Here is a 17,352-nt window from a genome sequence, read left to right on the forward strand (position 1 = left end):
CCATCTAGTGTCTTATTTCTTTCTCTCTTCTCCCTTCTATCCAGCATCTCCCCTCTTTCTCTCCTCTTTCCATCCAGCATTTTCCCTCTTTCTCTCTCTCCCCTCCCATTTTAACCTTGCATTTCCCTCACCCCTCCTTGACCACTGCTGCTGCTTCTCCAGACTAGCACCAGCAGTGGCAAAACAAGTAGAAAGTTTTTGACAAAGTCCATCATGAGAGAATCCTGAGAAAATTAAAAAGCAATGGGATAGGAGGAAATGTTCTATTGTGGATTAGGAACTGGTAAAAGACAGAAAACAGAGTGAAGTGTTAAATGGCCATTTCTCTCAGTGGAGAAAAGTAAATAATGGAGTGCCCCAGGCAGTGATATAGCTAGCACTAAATGGGCCCTGGGCAGAAAAGTTGGGATAGGCCCCTTAATACCATCGCTCCCAGGATAGTGAAGACTGGGGGAGAGGAATGGAAGGAGGATGCATATTTCCCAAAGCTGATATATTACAACTAATAAATTCAGAAAACATGTTGTTGGTTTTTTCAGCCTTTGTATTCTGAGCATTGCTTTGATCCCAGTATCTCTCTTCTGCTGTTCTCTGTTTTTTTCCCCTTAACTCTCTCCATGGACTTTTGTTCATTTGACATTTCTTCTCCTTCTATGTCTAGCATTCATCTTTTCTGTTTCCCTATCTGTCCTGTCCAGCATCTCATCCTCTATGTCTTTATCCATCCATTTGTGTCCCTGTCTCTATTTTCCCTCAACAGCCAGTACCAATTCTGTGTACCTGTCCTTTCCCATCCAGCATCTACCCTCCCTCTCCTGGTCCAGTGACTCCCCCTCTCTCTCCCCTGATCTAGTATCTCTGTATCTTCTCTTCACTCCCCTCCTTAGTACAGCATCTGCCACCTCTTCCCTTCCCCTTTACTCCAAAACTTTCTAATCCCTTTGCTCCCATCTCAATTTATCTTTCTAGATTAGCCTAGTGCAAAGGGGAAAGCCAGGAGTGACCCACAACTCTGTATAGACACATAACCACAAAAGAAGGGGATTAGTGACCAAATGATGTCCCCTTTCTTTTCAATATCATATATAAATAGTATTATCCACTTAGGACCTGATTCTATATATGGCGCCTAGAATCTAGGCACGTCCGATAGAAGCGCCTAGGCGTATTCTATAAGATGCGCCTAAATTCAGATGCAGTTTATAGAATACGCTTAGGCTGGGAGGATGAGCATAGATTTAGGTGCGGCCATATACACCAGTGAAAAGTTGGTGTAAATGCTTGCACCTATATCTATGCATGCTGGCCTAAATTCTATAACTGTGTGCATAGATTTGATTGATAAGCCTGACATTCCCACACTCTACCCATGGCCATGCCCCCTTTTTGGCTATGCGGGTTGGAATTTACGCACACCGCCTGTGAGAGTGCAGGTGAAAGGGGATCCGGGAAGGCACGAAGAAAGGGGGTACAGGGAGCCGGGGAATCCCAACAGGGCAGATTTCATGTGCACAACACCCACATTCAGAAAGCTGGGCTACCGGAGGCAGAGAGGTTGGCTGGGTTAAGGAAGAAGGGGAGGAACTACCAGTCCCAGAATCCTTCTCTTCCCCACCTGGCTGTGCAAGAGTTAGGGGAGGAGATAGAAGATTGGGAAATGGTCTCTGAGGAAGGTGATGAGGGCCAGCTGGAGAGATTGGGGCGGAGGAAGTTGAAGAGAAGGATAAAATGGAGATTACTGAAGGACTAGAGGAGGAACAGATGGAGATTGGAGCCCTGGCTCAAACCTGAAAAGCTGCTGTAAGAGGGTGGCTAGCTGTACCTTGGAGAGCCTGGTGGAAGACCGGAGGAGAGAGGCTGAGGCACTGGGGGAAATCTCTACTAAAGAGGAAACAGGTGCAGCCTATGGGAGAGCAAGAGAGCTGGGCACAATTGAAACCCCAGCCTGAACCAGGTGGGAATAAAGCTGTGTAACCGTGCTGTAAGAAGGTGCAAGAAAGACTGTGTAAACTGTTTCATACTAAAAAGGTCTGGGCTGCAACCTATCAAGCTATTTGGGTTTTCCCTCTGATACTGTACTGTTCCCTAAGTGAAGTAATCTGAGCTAAAGTGAAGTGAAGTTATATGGACTGTTTTTGAACCTGAGTTTGAAGTTATATGGACTGTTTTGAACCTGAACTTGACTGTGTTGAACCTGAATTGTGCTCTGGGCTGCTAGCCTAAACAACCTGGAGTGAAGGGTGTTTTGTTGATTTGAAGCAAGAAAATAAAAGCTCTTACTTATAAACATTGGGCTTTGAATGTGCCTCTGTGAAAGGAACGGAGGGAGGAGGAAGTCCTGGGAGTTCACAGGGCCTGGAGCCAAGGCTCAGAGGAGCCAGATTGCTGTGGAGTGAAGGCAACAGTTGTGTGGAGGAAGAGGCAGCTAAGCAGGGTCAAGCCTGGCTGGGTCCTGGATGGGTGACCCAGCTACATGCCTTACAGAACATACATAGCAATGCATAGATTCCAATTATGGTAAATTTTGATAGTTGGTCATTATCAGCCAATTATCATGATTAAGTGGTTCATTAAACAATTGAGGTGTGCGTATAGATTAGGCACAAACAAAAATCTACATGTGTACTTCCATGCTACATATATAGAATCCCAGGGTTACTGTATCATTGATCTGAAGTGACTGGTGGTCACACAAATTTATTGAGCATATTTTGTTTTGGGCTACCACAGTAGTTGGTATATTGTTATTGATATTTTTTTTTTCAAATTTTTGATTATCAACAAAGAACCTTATATTATCCCCAAAGCATCAGCAACTTCACTCTTGGGCTTCCACTGTAGTGCTTGACTCTTTCTTGGTTGATTTTCTACTCCATTTTCTGTGGGTTTTTGTTCGTTTATGGCTAGTTACTACTCCAGCTGTACATACAGCACAGCACAGCACAGCACAGCACACCCACCCATATATTCCAAGGGTCCAGGGATGGGGACACGAAGCTAACTCACCTCAGACTGCCAGACTGGAAAAAGAAGGCACCAAAAGTACCTCAGCACCTAACCCTCCCTGCCCCCCCCCCCCCCACAGTATCGGCCTAGGACACACACCAACCCTGTCAGCCCAACCTTGAAGAGAAAAAAGGTTACCTACTAGCTAAGCCAGGAAAGACAGCCTGAAAACGGATTCCCTTGGAGAATAGCAATTATTAAATCAAGGGAGTAAGCCTTGAGAATGTTGACTTGGGAGGAACAGGAATCTGCCATCCTGGGAGACAACCTGAAGGCTGATACCCTGGGAGATGAGCCAGGCAGTACTCCGCCTGCAGACCTTGATAGACCCAGGGAGTCTCAATCATATTATATCAGTGCCTCAATCTTATTATATCAGAATGGCATGTGCCACCATTTGTTGGTGGCAGAGAATCCCAGAGGTTATGTTGTGGGCAATGATAATGTTACTGTAAAACTGTGTTCTCTGCTTCATTCTGCTGGCAAGGTGACATAAAGCCATTCATCTGGACTTGTCCAGAGGGATGATAAGGAAACAATTTTAAAAATTCCTAGCTGTTGCTTAGAGTTATAGGAGGCCCTATGAGAGAGACCTGCAGCTTAATTTAGCAGAGCACTAGTTTGTCAACAGAAAGGAATTCTGAACATGCTTACGAAATAAGTGGGGCAATAAGTTCTGATCTACACAGTGAAAGAGCAGGGGTCCTTGTATGTAGTTGCTGTAATTTATCAGTAAGTAGGAGCATCAGCTCATCTGAATGGGGACAGGAAGGAATTCTTCAGATTATCAGAGGTGTTTTTACAACCTATGCACAAATTTTCCTTAAAGCCAGCTCAGTTGGGAGCCACATTAGATGTACATTTTGATGTTATTCTTTAGTCTCACATAGGAGTTATGGAAAGGCATTTTCAATATGACATCTAAGTCTGACTTAATCCGACCAACAAAGAATGCCATTTTCAAAAAAGTAAAACATCTATCTTTTTTCCCCCCAAAAAAATACTGTTTGTAAAAGAAGGTGTTATGCTCTGTGAGTGTTTTATGCCATTTTCGAAGAAAAAAAAAAGTCTATGTGAAAAACAGAAAAGCAAGCCATTGGGATGTAGGAGGGGAAGCAATTTTAGTGGACTAGTCCCAGGAGAGCAATGGAACACCCTAGGGGGCACCACAGTGGACTTTATATAAATACTTCCAGGTACACATCTCACCATTGCTCCCTTATCTTGTCAGATGAGCCCTCTGAAACCCATCCAAAACCCACTGCCTGCAACTGTACACCCCTACAACAACTCTTACGGGTGAAGGGGACTACCTATATGAGGGTACAGTAGGGTTTTGGTGAGTTTCCATTATAAATATCATAGGTAGGGGGAGGTATGGGCCTGGGTCCACCTGTCTAGAGTGCACTGCACTGACCACTAGAATACTCCAGGGACCAGCATTCTGCTCTGATGGACCTGGCTATACATCTAAGGCTGGCATATAGGGCTGGTATGTAATATTTCTAATCACATTTTTGGGAGGTGGGAAGGGGTCAGTGACCATGGGGGAGTAAGGGGGCATCCCTGATTCCCTCCAGTGGTCATCTGGTCATTTAGAGAACCTTTTTGTGACATATTCATTCTGAATACAGGTCTAAGTTTCAGCCCTAGATGTTTTTGTTTGTTCCATTATGGCTGTAAAATGTTCAAGTGTTAGGAACGTTCTAAGCCTGCTCTCATCCTATCCGCAAAACACCCCTGACATATCCCTTTGTGATTTGGATGCACTGCAGATGAATTGCATAGATATACATCTGCAAAATAGTTTTAAAAAATACTTTAGGATACTTTTTGGACGTTTTTCTCTTTCGAAAATGAACCCCCATGGGCTACTACAGAGAGGACTGGCTGACTCACACTCTGTAATGTTTCTCCTAATATCAGCTACAGCATCTTCTTGATCACGTGGTTAAAGAATGGATCAAGATAGTTCCATAATACTGTGATTACATATCTAATGTCTTAAAATGAAAAAAAAATGTCTGCAAATACTGACCATTCCCCATGTTGTGCTCATTATGTGAAAGTTCTCATTGGTCGTATTGATGATGGTCTGAAAGGTTTTATCTTCATAATCAAAGCGGCTCCCAAAGATTATAGAGAAGGTGACATTGGCGATCGATTGGCTAAAGATTAGCGTAGGATCAAAAGGCGACTCTATAAGAAAACACAGTGGAGACAAATATATATTTTTTATTTATAATAGTATTCTGCTGCTAAAACCAGCACTCAATTTATCTTACAATATATATGGAAAACAAACTACCATAATACATCAATAAATGCAGAGCAATTAATTATGAAACGCATAACAATACCATATCAAAATATGATTTATGCAGTTAAATCTCTTTTGTTGTTAAATAGGCCCCACTGATAACCTGTGTATAATAACGCAAATTAAATAGAAACACACTTTAATGCATTACTACAGGTTATTAAATCTAGCTCTAAATCAGCAAATATGTGTGTAATTGTTGGGAGGGCAATTTTCAAAGGATGACTTCTGTAGGAAAAAGTTGACATGCTGTTTGTTTATATAGATCCACATCTGTACAGGTACTGATAAGAAATGAAGGACAGAGAAAGCTCAATGTTCAACCATGTGGTGAATGCATAATTTGAACCATCTAGCTTATATGTTCAGATCATATGTATATTCAGGAGGGAAGTTATTAAGCTGCATAAGGGCTGTTAAGTAGTGCTATTTGCCCTTTAAAGCATGCTAAATAGTTCTATCGCAACATACAGTACCATAATGCAGTGATAACTAAGGGATCCTTTTACAAAGGCACGCTGAAAAATGGCTTGCAGTAGTATAGGCGTGGGTTTTGGGTACGCACCAATCCATCTTTCAGCACGCCTGTAAAAAAGGCCTCTTTTTTTGCCAATAATGGACGTGTAGCAAAATCAAAATTGCCGCGTGTCCATTTTGGGTCTGAGACCTTACCACCAGCCATTGACCTAGTGGTAAAGAATCTGGGTGGACTATGGACAATGTGAACAGTATGGACAATGTTGATAACCAAAACAGTGCTCGACAGGACAGGACAGTTGTTGAAGAAGTTGGTTATTAAGCACAGCGGGGCTGATTAGATGAAAATGCTGTAAACTTTGTAAACGAAAGTGTTGAGACAACTGTTAACTATAATAACAATTGATGGGCAGGGTCACGATGGTAGTGAGGCACATGATGTAATAGTAAGATCTGGTACAAGGCTTGGATGAATGTGGGGGGTGTGAATGTGTGTGTATCTGGTTTATTGTTGACAAATGATTTTATAGATTTGATATTTGTGATATATAATAAAGAGCAATTAAAAAATAGTTGGGGTACATAATAATGAGATGCAAATATGAAATTGTATATAAAGCAGCTTGATACAATGCAAATCCTATAACACAACTTGAGGTGAACACTGCAAATCACATTATAGCTGGAAAAATAACCTTAGCAAAAGCTGAGGTTATTTTAACATCTCAGTGGCCATTCCACTCCACTCGGTATTTTATAGACCTCTATCATATCTTCCCTCAACCATCTCTTCAACAAGCTGAAGGGCCCTAGTTGCTTTAACATTTCTTCATAGGGAAATGATCCCAACTCCTTTTTCATTTTTGTTGCCCTTCTCTGTACCTTTTCTAATTCCACTATATCTTTTTTGAGATGTGGTGACCAGAATTGCACACAGTATTCAAGGTGGAGGAGTGGCCTAATGGTTAATGCAGTGGGTTGCGGAACTGGGCTTGACTCCTGTGCTGCCTAATGGTCAGCAGTGGGTTGAGATCCTGTGGACCCAGGTTCAATTGACTCTGGGCAAGTCACTTAACCCTCCATTGCCCTAGATACAACAGTAATACAAAGTACTACTTAAACTGTGAGTCCACTAGGGACAGACCTAGTACTTGTAAAAACAAAAACTGTAAACTGCTTAGGTCTAAGTGGAATATAAATACTTAAATGAAGGTACATCTCTTGATCATTTATAAATATGTTAAAAAGAAGTGGCCCCAGCACAGACCCTTGGGGAACCCCACTATCTACCCTTCTCCAATGAGAATACTGACCATTTAACCCTACTCTCTGTTTTCTATCTTTTAACCAGTTTTTAATCCCCAATAGAACACTATCTCCTATCCTATGACTATCCAGTTTCCTCTGGTGCCTTTCATGAGGTACTTTGTCAAATGCCTTTTGAAAATCCAGATACACAATATCGACTGGCTCATCTTTATCCACATGTTTGTTCACCTCTTCAAAGAAATGTAATAGATTAGTGAGGCAAGCTTTCCTTTCACTAAATCCATGTTGGCTGTGTCTCATTAATCTATTCTCATGTATATGCTCTGTAATTTTGTTTTTTATCATAGTCTCTACCATTATACCGAGCACTGACGTAAGACTCACCGATCTATAATTTCCTGGATTACCTCTGGAACACTTTCTAAAAATTGGTGTAACATTGGCCACCGTTCAATCTTCCTATACTATGCTGGATTTTAAAGAAACATATTACTAACAATAGCTCTGTAAGTTCATTTTTCAATTCTATCAGTACTCTGGGACATATATCATCTGGTCTAGGCGATTTGCTGCTCTTCAATTTGTCAAATTTATTTATGCATTTATTGCCCCATTATATCTTCCAGGTTTACAGAGATTTGTTTCAGTTTCTCTGACTCATCAGCATTGAATACTATTTCTGGAACTGGTATCTCTCCCACATCTACCCCACTGAAAACCGAAGCAAAGAATTCATTCAACCTCTCCGCTATGGCCTTGTCTTCTCTGAAAACCTGTTTTAGCTGTTGGTCCTCTAGCAGTCCGACTGATTCTTTTACCGTCTTCTTGCTTCTAAGATTGTCACGGTTGTGGCCGTGTCCCATGCTTACACTCACCTCCTACTACTACTACTACTATTTAGCATTTCTATAGCGCTACAAGGCATATGCAGCGCTGCACAAACATAGCTTCCTCAGATCCTTTTTCATGTTTTCCACTCCCTCCGGGGTGTCCACTCTGTTACAGATCTTAGTATCATCCGCAAATAGGCAAACTTTACCTTCTAACCCTTCAGCAATGTCACTCACAAATATATTGAACAGAATCGGCCCCAGCACCGATCCTTGAGGCACTCCACTACTTACCTTTCGCTCCTCCGAGCGAATTCCATTCACCACCACCCTCTGGCGTCTGTCCGTCAACCAGTTCCTAATCCAGTTCACCACTTCGGGTCCTATCTTCAGCCCATCCAGTTTATTTAAGAGCCTCCTGTGTGGAACCGTGTCAAAAGCTTTGCTGAAATCTAAGTAGATTACGTCCATAGCTCGTCCCTGATTCAATTCTCCTGTCACCCAATCAAAGAACTCAATGAGGTTCGTTTGGCACGATTTCCCTTTGGTAAATCCATGTTGTCTCGGATCTTGCAACTTATTGGCTTCCAGGAAATTCACTATCCTTTCCTTCAGCATCGCTTCCATTACTTTTCCAATAACCGAAGTGAGGCTTACCGGCCTGTAGTTTCCAGCTTCTTCCCTATCACCACTTTTGTGAAGAGGGACCACATCCGCCGTTCTCCAATCCCTCGGAACCTCTCCCGTCTGCAAGGATATATTAAACAAATCTTTAAGAGGACCCGCCAGAACCTCTCTGAGCTCCCTCAATATCCTAGGGTGGATCCCATCCGGTCCCATGGCTTTGTCCACCTTTAGCTTTTCAAGTTGTTCATACACACTCTCTTCCGTGAACGGTGCTCTATCCACTTCAATCTCATTTGTACTTTTTGCAGTCCATCGCGGTCCTTCTCCAGGATTTTCTTCTGTGAAAACAGAACAGAAGTATCTATTTAGCAAATTTGCTTTTTCTTCATCATTATCCACATAGCGGTTCGCAGTATCTTTTAGTCTCACAATTCCCTTTTTAGTCATTCTCCTTTCACTAATATACCTGAAGAAAATTTTGCCACCCCTCCTTACATTTCTAGCCATTTGTTCTTCCGTTTGCGCTTTCGCCAGACGTATCTCTCTCTTGGCTTCTTTCAGTTTCATCCGGTATTCCTCCTCGTGTCCCTTTTCTTGAGTTTTTTTGTATTTCTGGAACGCCAACTCTTTAGCCTTTATTTTCTCAGCCACTTGCTTGGAGAACAATATCGGTTTCCTTTTTCTCTTGCTTTTATTTACTTTCCTTACATAAAGGTTCGTGACCCTATTTATAGCTTCTTTCAGTCTGGACCACTGTCCTTCCACTTCTTGTATTTCCTCCCATCCTATCAGCTCCTTCCTCAGGTATTCCCCCATTTTACTAAAGTCAGCATGTTTGAAATCCAGGACTTTGAGTTTTGAGTGGCCACCCTCCTCTTCAGCCGTCATATCAAACCAAACCGTTTGATGGTCACTGCTGCCCAGGTGGGCACCCACTCGGACATTTGACACATTAACCCCATTTGTGAGTACCAGATCTAGTGTCGCTCCCTCCCTCGTGGGTTCTGACACCATTTGTCTGAGCAAAGCACTTTGAAAAGCATCCACGATCTCTCTACTTCTTTCCGATTTCGCAGACGGAACCGTCCAATCTACATCCGGCAGATTGAAATCTCCCAACAACAGCACCTCTCTTTTCTTCCCCAACTTTTGAATATCAGCGATCAGATCTTTATCTAGGTCCTCGAATTGTGTCGGAGGTCTGTAGACAACACCCACATGGACAGAGGTTTTATCCTTTCTTTTTAAGGTGATCCATATCGCTTCTTCCTTTCCCCAGTTCCCTGTCATTTCAGTCGCTGTGATATCATTTCTCACATACAGAGCTACTCCTCCACCTTTACGCCCCTCTCTATCCTTCCTAAAAAGATTATAGCCTGGTATGTTTGCATCCCATTCATGGGAACCATTGAGCCATGTCTCTGTGATTGCAACTATGTCCAAGTCTGCCTCCAAGATTAGGGCATGAAGGTCATGAACTTTATTGCTTAGACTGTGAGCATTTGTGGTCATCACTTTCCATCTACATTTCCAAGTATGTGTTTTGGTTTTAGTGATTTGGGGGTGTCTTTTCTCTTTGGGTACCTTCATATCTTTTTGTTCCACCTTCTTTGCTTTTTCTTTCTCTTCCGCCTCAGTTTTATTTTCAGGAGCATCACAGTGCTGTAGTGGAGCAAAGGAATTCTGTAGGGGCAAAACTTGTGAGGGCGGATGCTTCTGTGTCACATAACGAAGCCTGCCTGAGCCTACTGTGAACCATCTATTCTTAGGTGGTATTATCCTTTGAGGCAGTGGTGAGAATTTGGTATGATTCTGTGCAGTATGATTTTGTGCAGTCCTAGAAGTTGCTTTAAGTGCATTCAATTCCTGCTTTACTTTGCTGAGCTCCTGTTTTAAACTAGCAAGCTGAAGACAGATAGGACAAGCTTTAAGTCTCCAGAAGCTTGGTCTTGAAACCAAAGCACCACAATTATTACAGAGAATAAAAGTCATCTTGATTTGTTGAAATGGGTATGAACAGGTGTACTATGATGGGCTTGTAATTAGGGTGGGGTTAATTTATGATATGTAGTATATTTGGTAAAGCTATATAGGAAGTGTCAGTCTTGGGGTGGGTGGGCTTAAGCATAAGACCTATGGAATGTGTTTGCTGTAACCTATCTCTAGAACAGCATTGAAATGCCCAGAGCCACAAGTGTAAGGTGGGGGGAATCAGAAAATAATCTTATCTGAGAAGATCCGTCCAGCTTCTGTTCTGTGTAGAGACAAAAACCACGTGGAGAGAAAAGCTCCACCTGTGCTATGCAATTACCTTACAACAAAAGCAGATGGGGGGAGGGGAGGAGTTTCACACAGAATGGAAGCAGAGGGGAAAAAAATACAAGAGAAACTACTACCGATTTTAAAGCACTTGTTAAATCCAGTTCCTAGATTATCAACTATCAAATACAAATAGCCAATAAGCAGTTTTAAAATCAGTTACATAGAGTACAGATATCAATTAGAAATAGCCACTAAGCAGTTAGTTAGGAAACACAGATTATGAGATCACAAGCTTAGCTGAGCAGTTTTCAGCCTCAATCCCTGTTTTCAGCCTCAATCCCTGTTTGGGTGGTTTGCCTGCTGCTGCCAGTCTCCGGCAGTGGTCCAAGGGCTCACTACTCCTGACTGTGACAACGATACCTAAAAAAGTTTTTACTATGTGTTTTTGCCTCCAACGCAATCTTCTTTTCAAAGCCTTTCTTTTCTTGCTTATCTGCGCTTTGCTTTTGACTTGCCATTCCTTATGCTGTTTCCTATTATTTTCAAAAATCAAATATAGTAATCCCCAAATGTGAGAATATCACATACCCAGTGTAATTCACTGGGTATCTGATATTTTCACATTTTGGGATTGACTATATTTGATTTTTGTTTGGATTCTTGTCTCTCCCTTGGGATTTTTGTTTTTGGTAGTGATCCTATTATTTTCAGTCAGATCTTTTTTCCATTTTCTGGAGGATTATCTTTTAGCTCTAATAGCTTCCTTTACCTCACTTTTTAACCATGTTGGCGGTCATTTGGCCTTCCTTCCTCTTTTTTTAATACATGGAATATATCTGATCTGGGCTTCTAAGATGATGTTTTTGAGTAGCATCCATGCCTGATGTAAATTTTTGACCTTTGCAGCTGCTCCTTTGAAGTTTTTTCTTTTTTTTTGTTCTATCATAAACGTCCCTCTAAATGAAAGCCATGAGTAAATGCATAAAAGAATACATACGGTTGGTTTTTCTGAGCTGTTTTACAAGGAACTGAATTTCCTCTTGGATCCGTTCCTCAATGCTCCTTTTCCCAACTCCAAAGTTTCTCATGGTCTGCATAATGAATCTACGAAGCTCTTTCCATCTATCACCGTTACTGAATGTCATATCTGAAAGAAATGAATGGCAAAAGGAGCCTGGTTAGTGAAGTCACTGAGAAGCATCTAAAAATGTTGGACTCATTCTGTGTTTGGTTGTGAAAACTTATGGTAGTGAGAGGGGTGACCATGATCCCTTCATGCCCAGATATTCTCTATATCCTTGCCTGTTTTTTTTCCCCTAAATACATACTTTATGCATTTTAGCATACATGGAATGACACTGGTCATCTAATCTGTCTGGAACTGTTCCATGCCCCTAAATCTCTGGTGCTTATAAAACTGTAGTTTTGACTATTTGCATCCAAAATTGTACTTAGGACTCCAATCATAATATTTATGTCCCTTGGGTTATCCAAACTCAGCCGTCTGTCCTGACCAGGACTTTATTCTTGCATCTCATTAAAGCTTAGAACACCCAAACTTCCACCCACACCTATCTGGTATTACAGACCTTTTTCAATGTATGTTCTATTAAAACAAATTGCCATTCTTCCTCTTTCACCTTCATCCACCTTCACACACCTAATATCTCTCCCGCTGTTAACTTCCCTCTATTATTGTATTGTAAAATATTGTATTCACCAATATTCTTTTATAGCAGTATATCAAGTTCATGCAATAAAATAAATAAATAAATAATATTTGTCTGTCTCATTAATCTTAAGAATTGTTTTTGGTTTATGTCCTCATCTCTATACAGTTGCTCAGGTTGTCCATATGTTCTCTTGGTTTCTTGTGTTTTTTTAAGTTTCATCATTCAGATTTTCTGTTACTATACTATAGGTAGAGCTCTAAGATAAAAGACCTCTATGTATGCATAATCCCCCGGATTCTATAAATGACACCTATGCGCAGATCGTATTCTGTAACAATCTGCACGTAAATTCTAATGTGTGTAAATTTGGGGGGGGGGGGGGCATGGCTAAGGGCATTTCAGGGGCATTCCAAAATTTTACACACGTAAATACAGAATTTGGCCGAACCATGCCTAATTTAGGCTCTGGCATTTATGCCTGCTTTTATGCTCTACATGCTGATTTTTAGGCACCACTTCTAGAATTTACCCCAATAGGCATGGCAATTTTGAAATTCCTCACAGTGCTTGTAAGCTCCTCAGTTTTCCCAACAATATTTTCTCCCTCCATGACCAGAGCTCCGATGCCCTGGGGATGCAGCAGCGAGGAGGCTCTGGGCTTGTCATCTGACAGGATTTGAAAATATTGTCGCTGCCTGATGCTCTCTACTAAAATGTGGATGCATATTAAGGTATGGGGCAGGGAGGAAGGTGTTCCGAGAAAGGAGGACAGACGTGCCAGAGATGCGGGGCCCCTAAGAGAGTGGGGCCCTGTGTGACCACCCCTGTCGCCCCTGCCTAAGACCAGCCCTGGCTGCTCTTGTGCATAGGAAGAGTTGGCTTAAATCTAGCTGAGTGGCATAGAACAAGTAGAAGTAAATCAATTTTTTTACTTGTTCCAAAAGTACAAAGACTAGGGGACTCTCGAGGAAGTTACATGGAAATACTTTTAAAACAAATAAGAGGAAATATTTTTTTCACTCAACGAACAGTTAAGCTCTGGAACTCTTTGCTGGAGGATGTAGTAACAGCGGTTAGCGTATCTGGGTTTAAAAAGGTTTGGACAAATTCCTGGAGGAAAACTCCATAGGCTGCTACTGAGACAGCCATGGGGAAGCAACTACTTGTCCTGGGATTAGTAGCATGGTATGTTGCTGCTAACTGGATTTCTGCCAGGTACTTGTGACCTGGCTTGGCCACTGTTTGGAAAACAGGATACTGGGCTAGATGGACCGTTGGTCTGACCCAGTATGGCTACTCTTATGTTCTTATGATCTTATCTTGGCCACTCATGGCCCCATGTTCTTACCATTTCCTTTAGCGTTGTTGCAAAACATTGGAAAGGGTCCTCTGCCTCCGAACTGCTCTCCTTGATTAATCAAAGCCTCTTTTATGGTCTCGTATCCACAGAGAATCAAATTTGGCTTTGAGCCCATATAAATTGTGAAAACTGGGCCATATTTCTTACTTAGCTGTGGAAAGACAAATAGTCAGGGACAGAGTTACCTGTATCTTTAGATGACTAGTTTCACTCATGAACACTGGCAGCAATTTTATAGGCATCGGGACAATCTTACCATATATACTCGAATGTAAGCCTATCCAAGTGTAAGCCGATAAAACAGTTTCCTCCCCTGTCATCAATAGATACAGTCTTAAACAGAAAAACATTATTTCACCCCACAGGAGGGACAAAACTACAAACTGGATAATTACATAGAAAGTTTCAGACATAGGGTTAAATCACAACTCTCCAACAAACAAAAAAGAATTCTGGACAATCTTACCCCACCAGAAAGAGCGGCCATAAGAACCCTACAAACTAACGAACGCATTACCATCAAACCCGCAGACAAAGGAGGCGCAGTGGTAATTATGGACATACAAAAATACATTGAAGAGGGGCACAGACAGCTCTCAGACAATAAATACTACAGGAAACTAACTGAGGACCCCACACAGGATTACACAAAACAGCTGAAAGACCTTATCAAAACATTTCCTACACAAGCGCAACCTCACCTGAAGAAACTCATACCAAATCAACCTTCCGTGGGCACATTTTACATGCTACCCAAGATCCACAAACTGGGAAACCCTGGCAGACCAATCATATCAGGTATTGGCACACTCACGGAAGAAATATCTGGATTCATAGAGGGAATTCTGAAACCTCTCGTACACAAAACTAACAGCTTCATACAAGACACCACAGACTTTCTGAATAAATTGAAAAATATCAAGCAACTACCACCTAACACCCTTCTGGTCACGATGGATGTAGAATCACTATACAGCAACATTCCACATGCGGATGGCATAGCTGCATGTGGAAGACTCCTAAAAAAATCCACACTGGACCATCAATACTCACCAGAAACTATTACAAAATTAATCAAATTCATTTTAACTCACAACTACTTCCACTTTAACAATGATATCTATCTGCAAATAATGGGCACTGCGATGGGCACCAGGACAGCACCCCGATATGCCAACCTTTTTATGGCTGAGCTGGAAGAGACATTTCTGAATACACACCAGACCAAACCTCTAAAATACTACCGGTACATCGATGACATTTTTATGATTTGGACGGAGGGTGAAGAAACTCTGAAACAATTTTATTCTGCATTCAATACATACCATCCTACAATCAGATTCAAAGTTGACTACTCCCCAGAAAATCAATTTTTTGGACACCACGGTCTCAATCAGTGATGGCTGTATACAAACATCTATATACAAGAAACCCACAGACAGATGTAGCTACCTCCACAACTCCAGCTTCCACCCTTCACATACAAAAAGATCCATCATTTACAGCCAAGCCACAAGATACCACCGTATCTGCTCTGACCCAGGGGACAGAGACAGACACCTTAAAACCCTGACTGAATCCTTCAAACAGAAGGGCTACAACCCCAAAATAATCTCCAAGAATATTGCCTCCTCCCTCAAAACACCCAGGGAGAATCTGCTACAGTACAAAAAGAAAAAATCCACAGACAGAATCCCGCTTGTAGTGACATACAATCCAGAGCTGGAAAAACTGAGGAAAATCATAAGAGATCTACAACCTATACTCCAGGAGGATGAATTACTGAAAGAGATATTCCCATCCCCACCAGTACTGGCCTTCCGACAGCCACCCAATTTAAAACACAAGCTAATCAGAAGTAAACTTCCTTCACAGACTGAAAAGGAACAGAAGGGCACACTTCCCTGTAATTTATCCAGTTGCAAACTATGCCAAAATATTTCACAGGACCCCAAAGTCATCCACAAAGGAAAGATATTCAACATAAAGGGATCTTTCACTTGCTCATCTTCCAATGTGGTATATATCATTCAGTGTAAAAAATGTAACGAAGGATGCTATATTGGAGAAACAGGCCAGATGCTTAAGACAAGATTCAATTTACATAGACATCATATGAACAATAGTGGTGCCAGCAGGGTTCCCACGCCTGTTGGGCAACATTTTACAGGACCAGGACACTGTATCAGTGATTTCACAGTGAGAATCCTCAAAGGTAACTTTAAAACCATACAAGAACGTAAGACCTTTGAAGTCAGAATGATTGAATATTTAACACCCAACAGAAAGGACTTAACAAGGATCTGGGGTTCCTAGCCCATTATAAACCATAAAGCTGTATGTCTCTGTTGATCACCCTCCCCTCACCTATCCACACCCACCCTGTTAGAATATCAATGATATGCTTTGATGTCCCCATGCATACTTCCTACCCACCCCCCTCCTCCCACCCTGTCAGACTGTCATAGTAATGCTTGAATGTTTTCACTTATATACACTGTCAGCTAGCACATTTGCTTATTTCCGATCTGAGGAAGAAGGGCAACCTTCGAAAGCTAATCAAGAAATGTATTAAGTTATGTCCAATAAAAAAGGTATCATCTTATTTTCTTTTCCATGTTTTATTTTGTTTGATTTCTATTGATAACCTTAAGAGTGGACTAACACGGCTACCACACTCCTCTACTCCCCTGTCATGCTACTACTATTATAAATCACTTCTATAGTTGTACGCCGCACTTTACAATTGAACATGAAGAAAGACAGTCCCTGCTCAAAAGTGCTTACAATCTAAATCAGGACAAACAGACAGGATCAATAAGGATAAGGGAAGGACAGACAGAAGGACACAAGGATAAGATAAAAGTGACAAGTCAGGAGTCGAAAGCAGCATCAAACAGGTAGGCCTTTAGCCTGGATTTGAAGGCAGCCAGGGATGGAGCTAGACGTAATGGCTCAGGAAGACTATTCCAGGCATAAGGTGCGCCGAGATAGAAGGAGCGGAGTCTGGAGTTAGCGATGGAGGAGAAGGGTGCAACTAGGAGAGATTTGCCTAGCGAGCGGAGTTCTAGGGAAGGAGTGTAGGGAGAGATGAGGGTGTAGAGGTAGTGAAGGGCTGCCCTACATTTCTCTCTTTCCCCTTAGTGTGCAGAAGTTTTGCCCTCATCCCAATTTTTGGACTTTTTTTGGGGTCAAAGATAGCAGCTTATAGTTGAGTATATACGATGCCAGAGAAAGGATTTAAGGTAGGGAGTGCCAGATATGGGGCCAGAGTTGGGGGTTAAGGGAGGGAGCCGGTCTACCCCTGCCGCAGTGTGAGTAAAAAAAAATGGTACCCTCGGGCTCTGGACTGCAGACCGCGGTCTGTCATTTGATTGGGCCTGATGCAGAGGCAGCAGAATGCCTTTTTGGGGGGGAGCCAAGCTCCACCCTCAACCCCACCTATGCTCTGCCCTCAGCTCCACCCACACTCCGCCCCCAGCTCCAGCATCTTCCCTTATCTAATGCCCCGTATACCCCCCTCCCACA

The 17,352-nt window shown here is 42.1% G+C and overlaps 1 protein-coding gene across 4 annotated transcripts in view; it reads right to left on the minus strand.

Moving 5' to 3' along the window:
• The window catches only part of LOC115480019 (cytochrome P450 2F2-like), a 71,981-nt gene that overhangs the window by 42,664 nt on the left and 11,965 nt on the right, over positions 1 to 17,352 (minus strand). For all 4 annotated transcript variants that reach the window (XR_003943779.1, XR_003943778.1, XM_030218401.1 and 1 more), the window contains exons 3-5: positions 13,813 to 13,975; positions 11,789 to 11,938; positions 5,045 to 5,205 (exon numbers count right to left, since the gene is read on the minus strand). Coding sequence is in view for 2 of the 4 variants with exons in the window: in XM_030218401.1 (XP_030074261.1) it covers positions 5,045 to 5,205; positions 11,789 to 11,938; positions 13,813 to 13,975 (474 nt within the window). In the remaining 2 variants the exon portion in view is untranslated. The remainder of the gene's footprint in view (positions 1 to 5,044; positions 5,206 to 11,788; positions 11,939 to 13,812; positions 13,976 to 17,352) is intronic.

This window comes from Microcaecilia unicolor, chromosome 11, assembly GCF_901765095.1.
Source record: "Microcaecilia unicolor chromosome 11, aMicUni1.1, whole genome shotgun sequence".
Classification (NCBI taxonomy): Eukaryota; Metazoa; Chordata; class Amphibia; order Gymnophiona; family Siphonopidae; genus Microcaecilia; species Microcaecilia unicolor.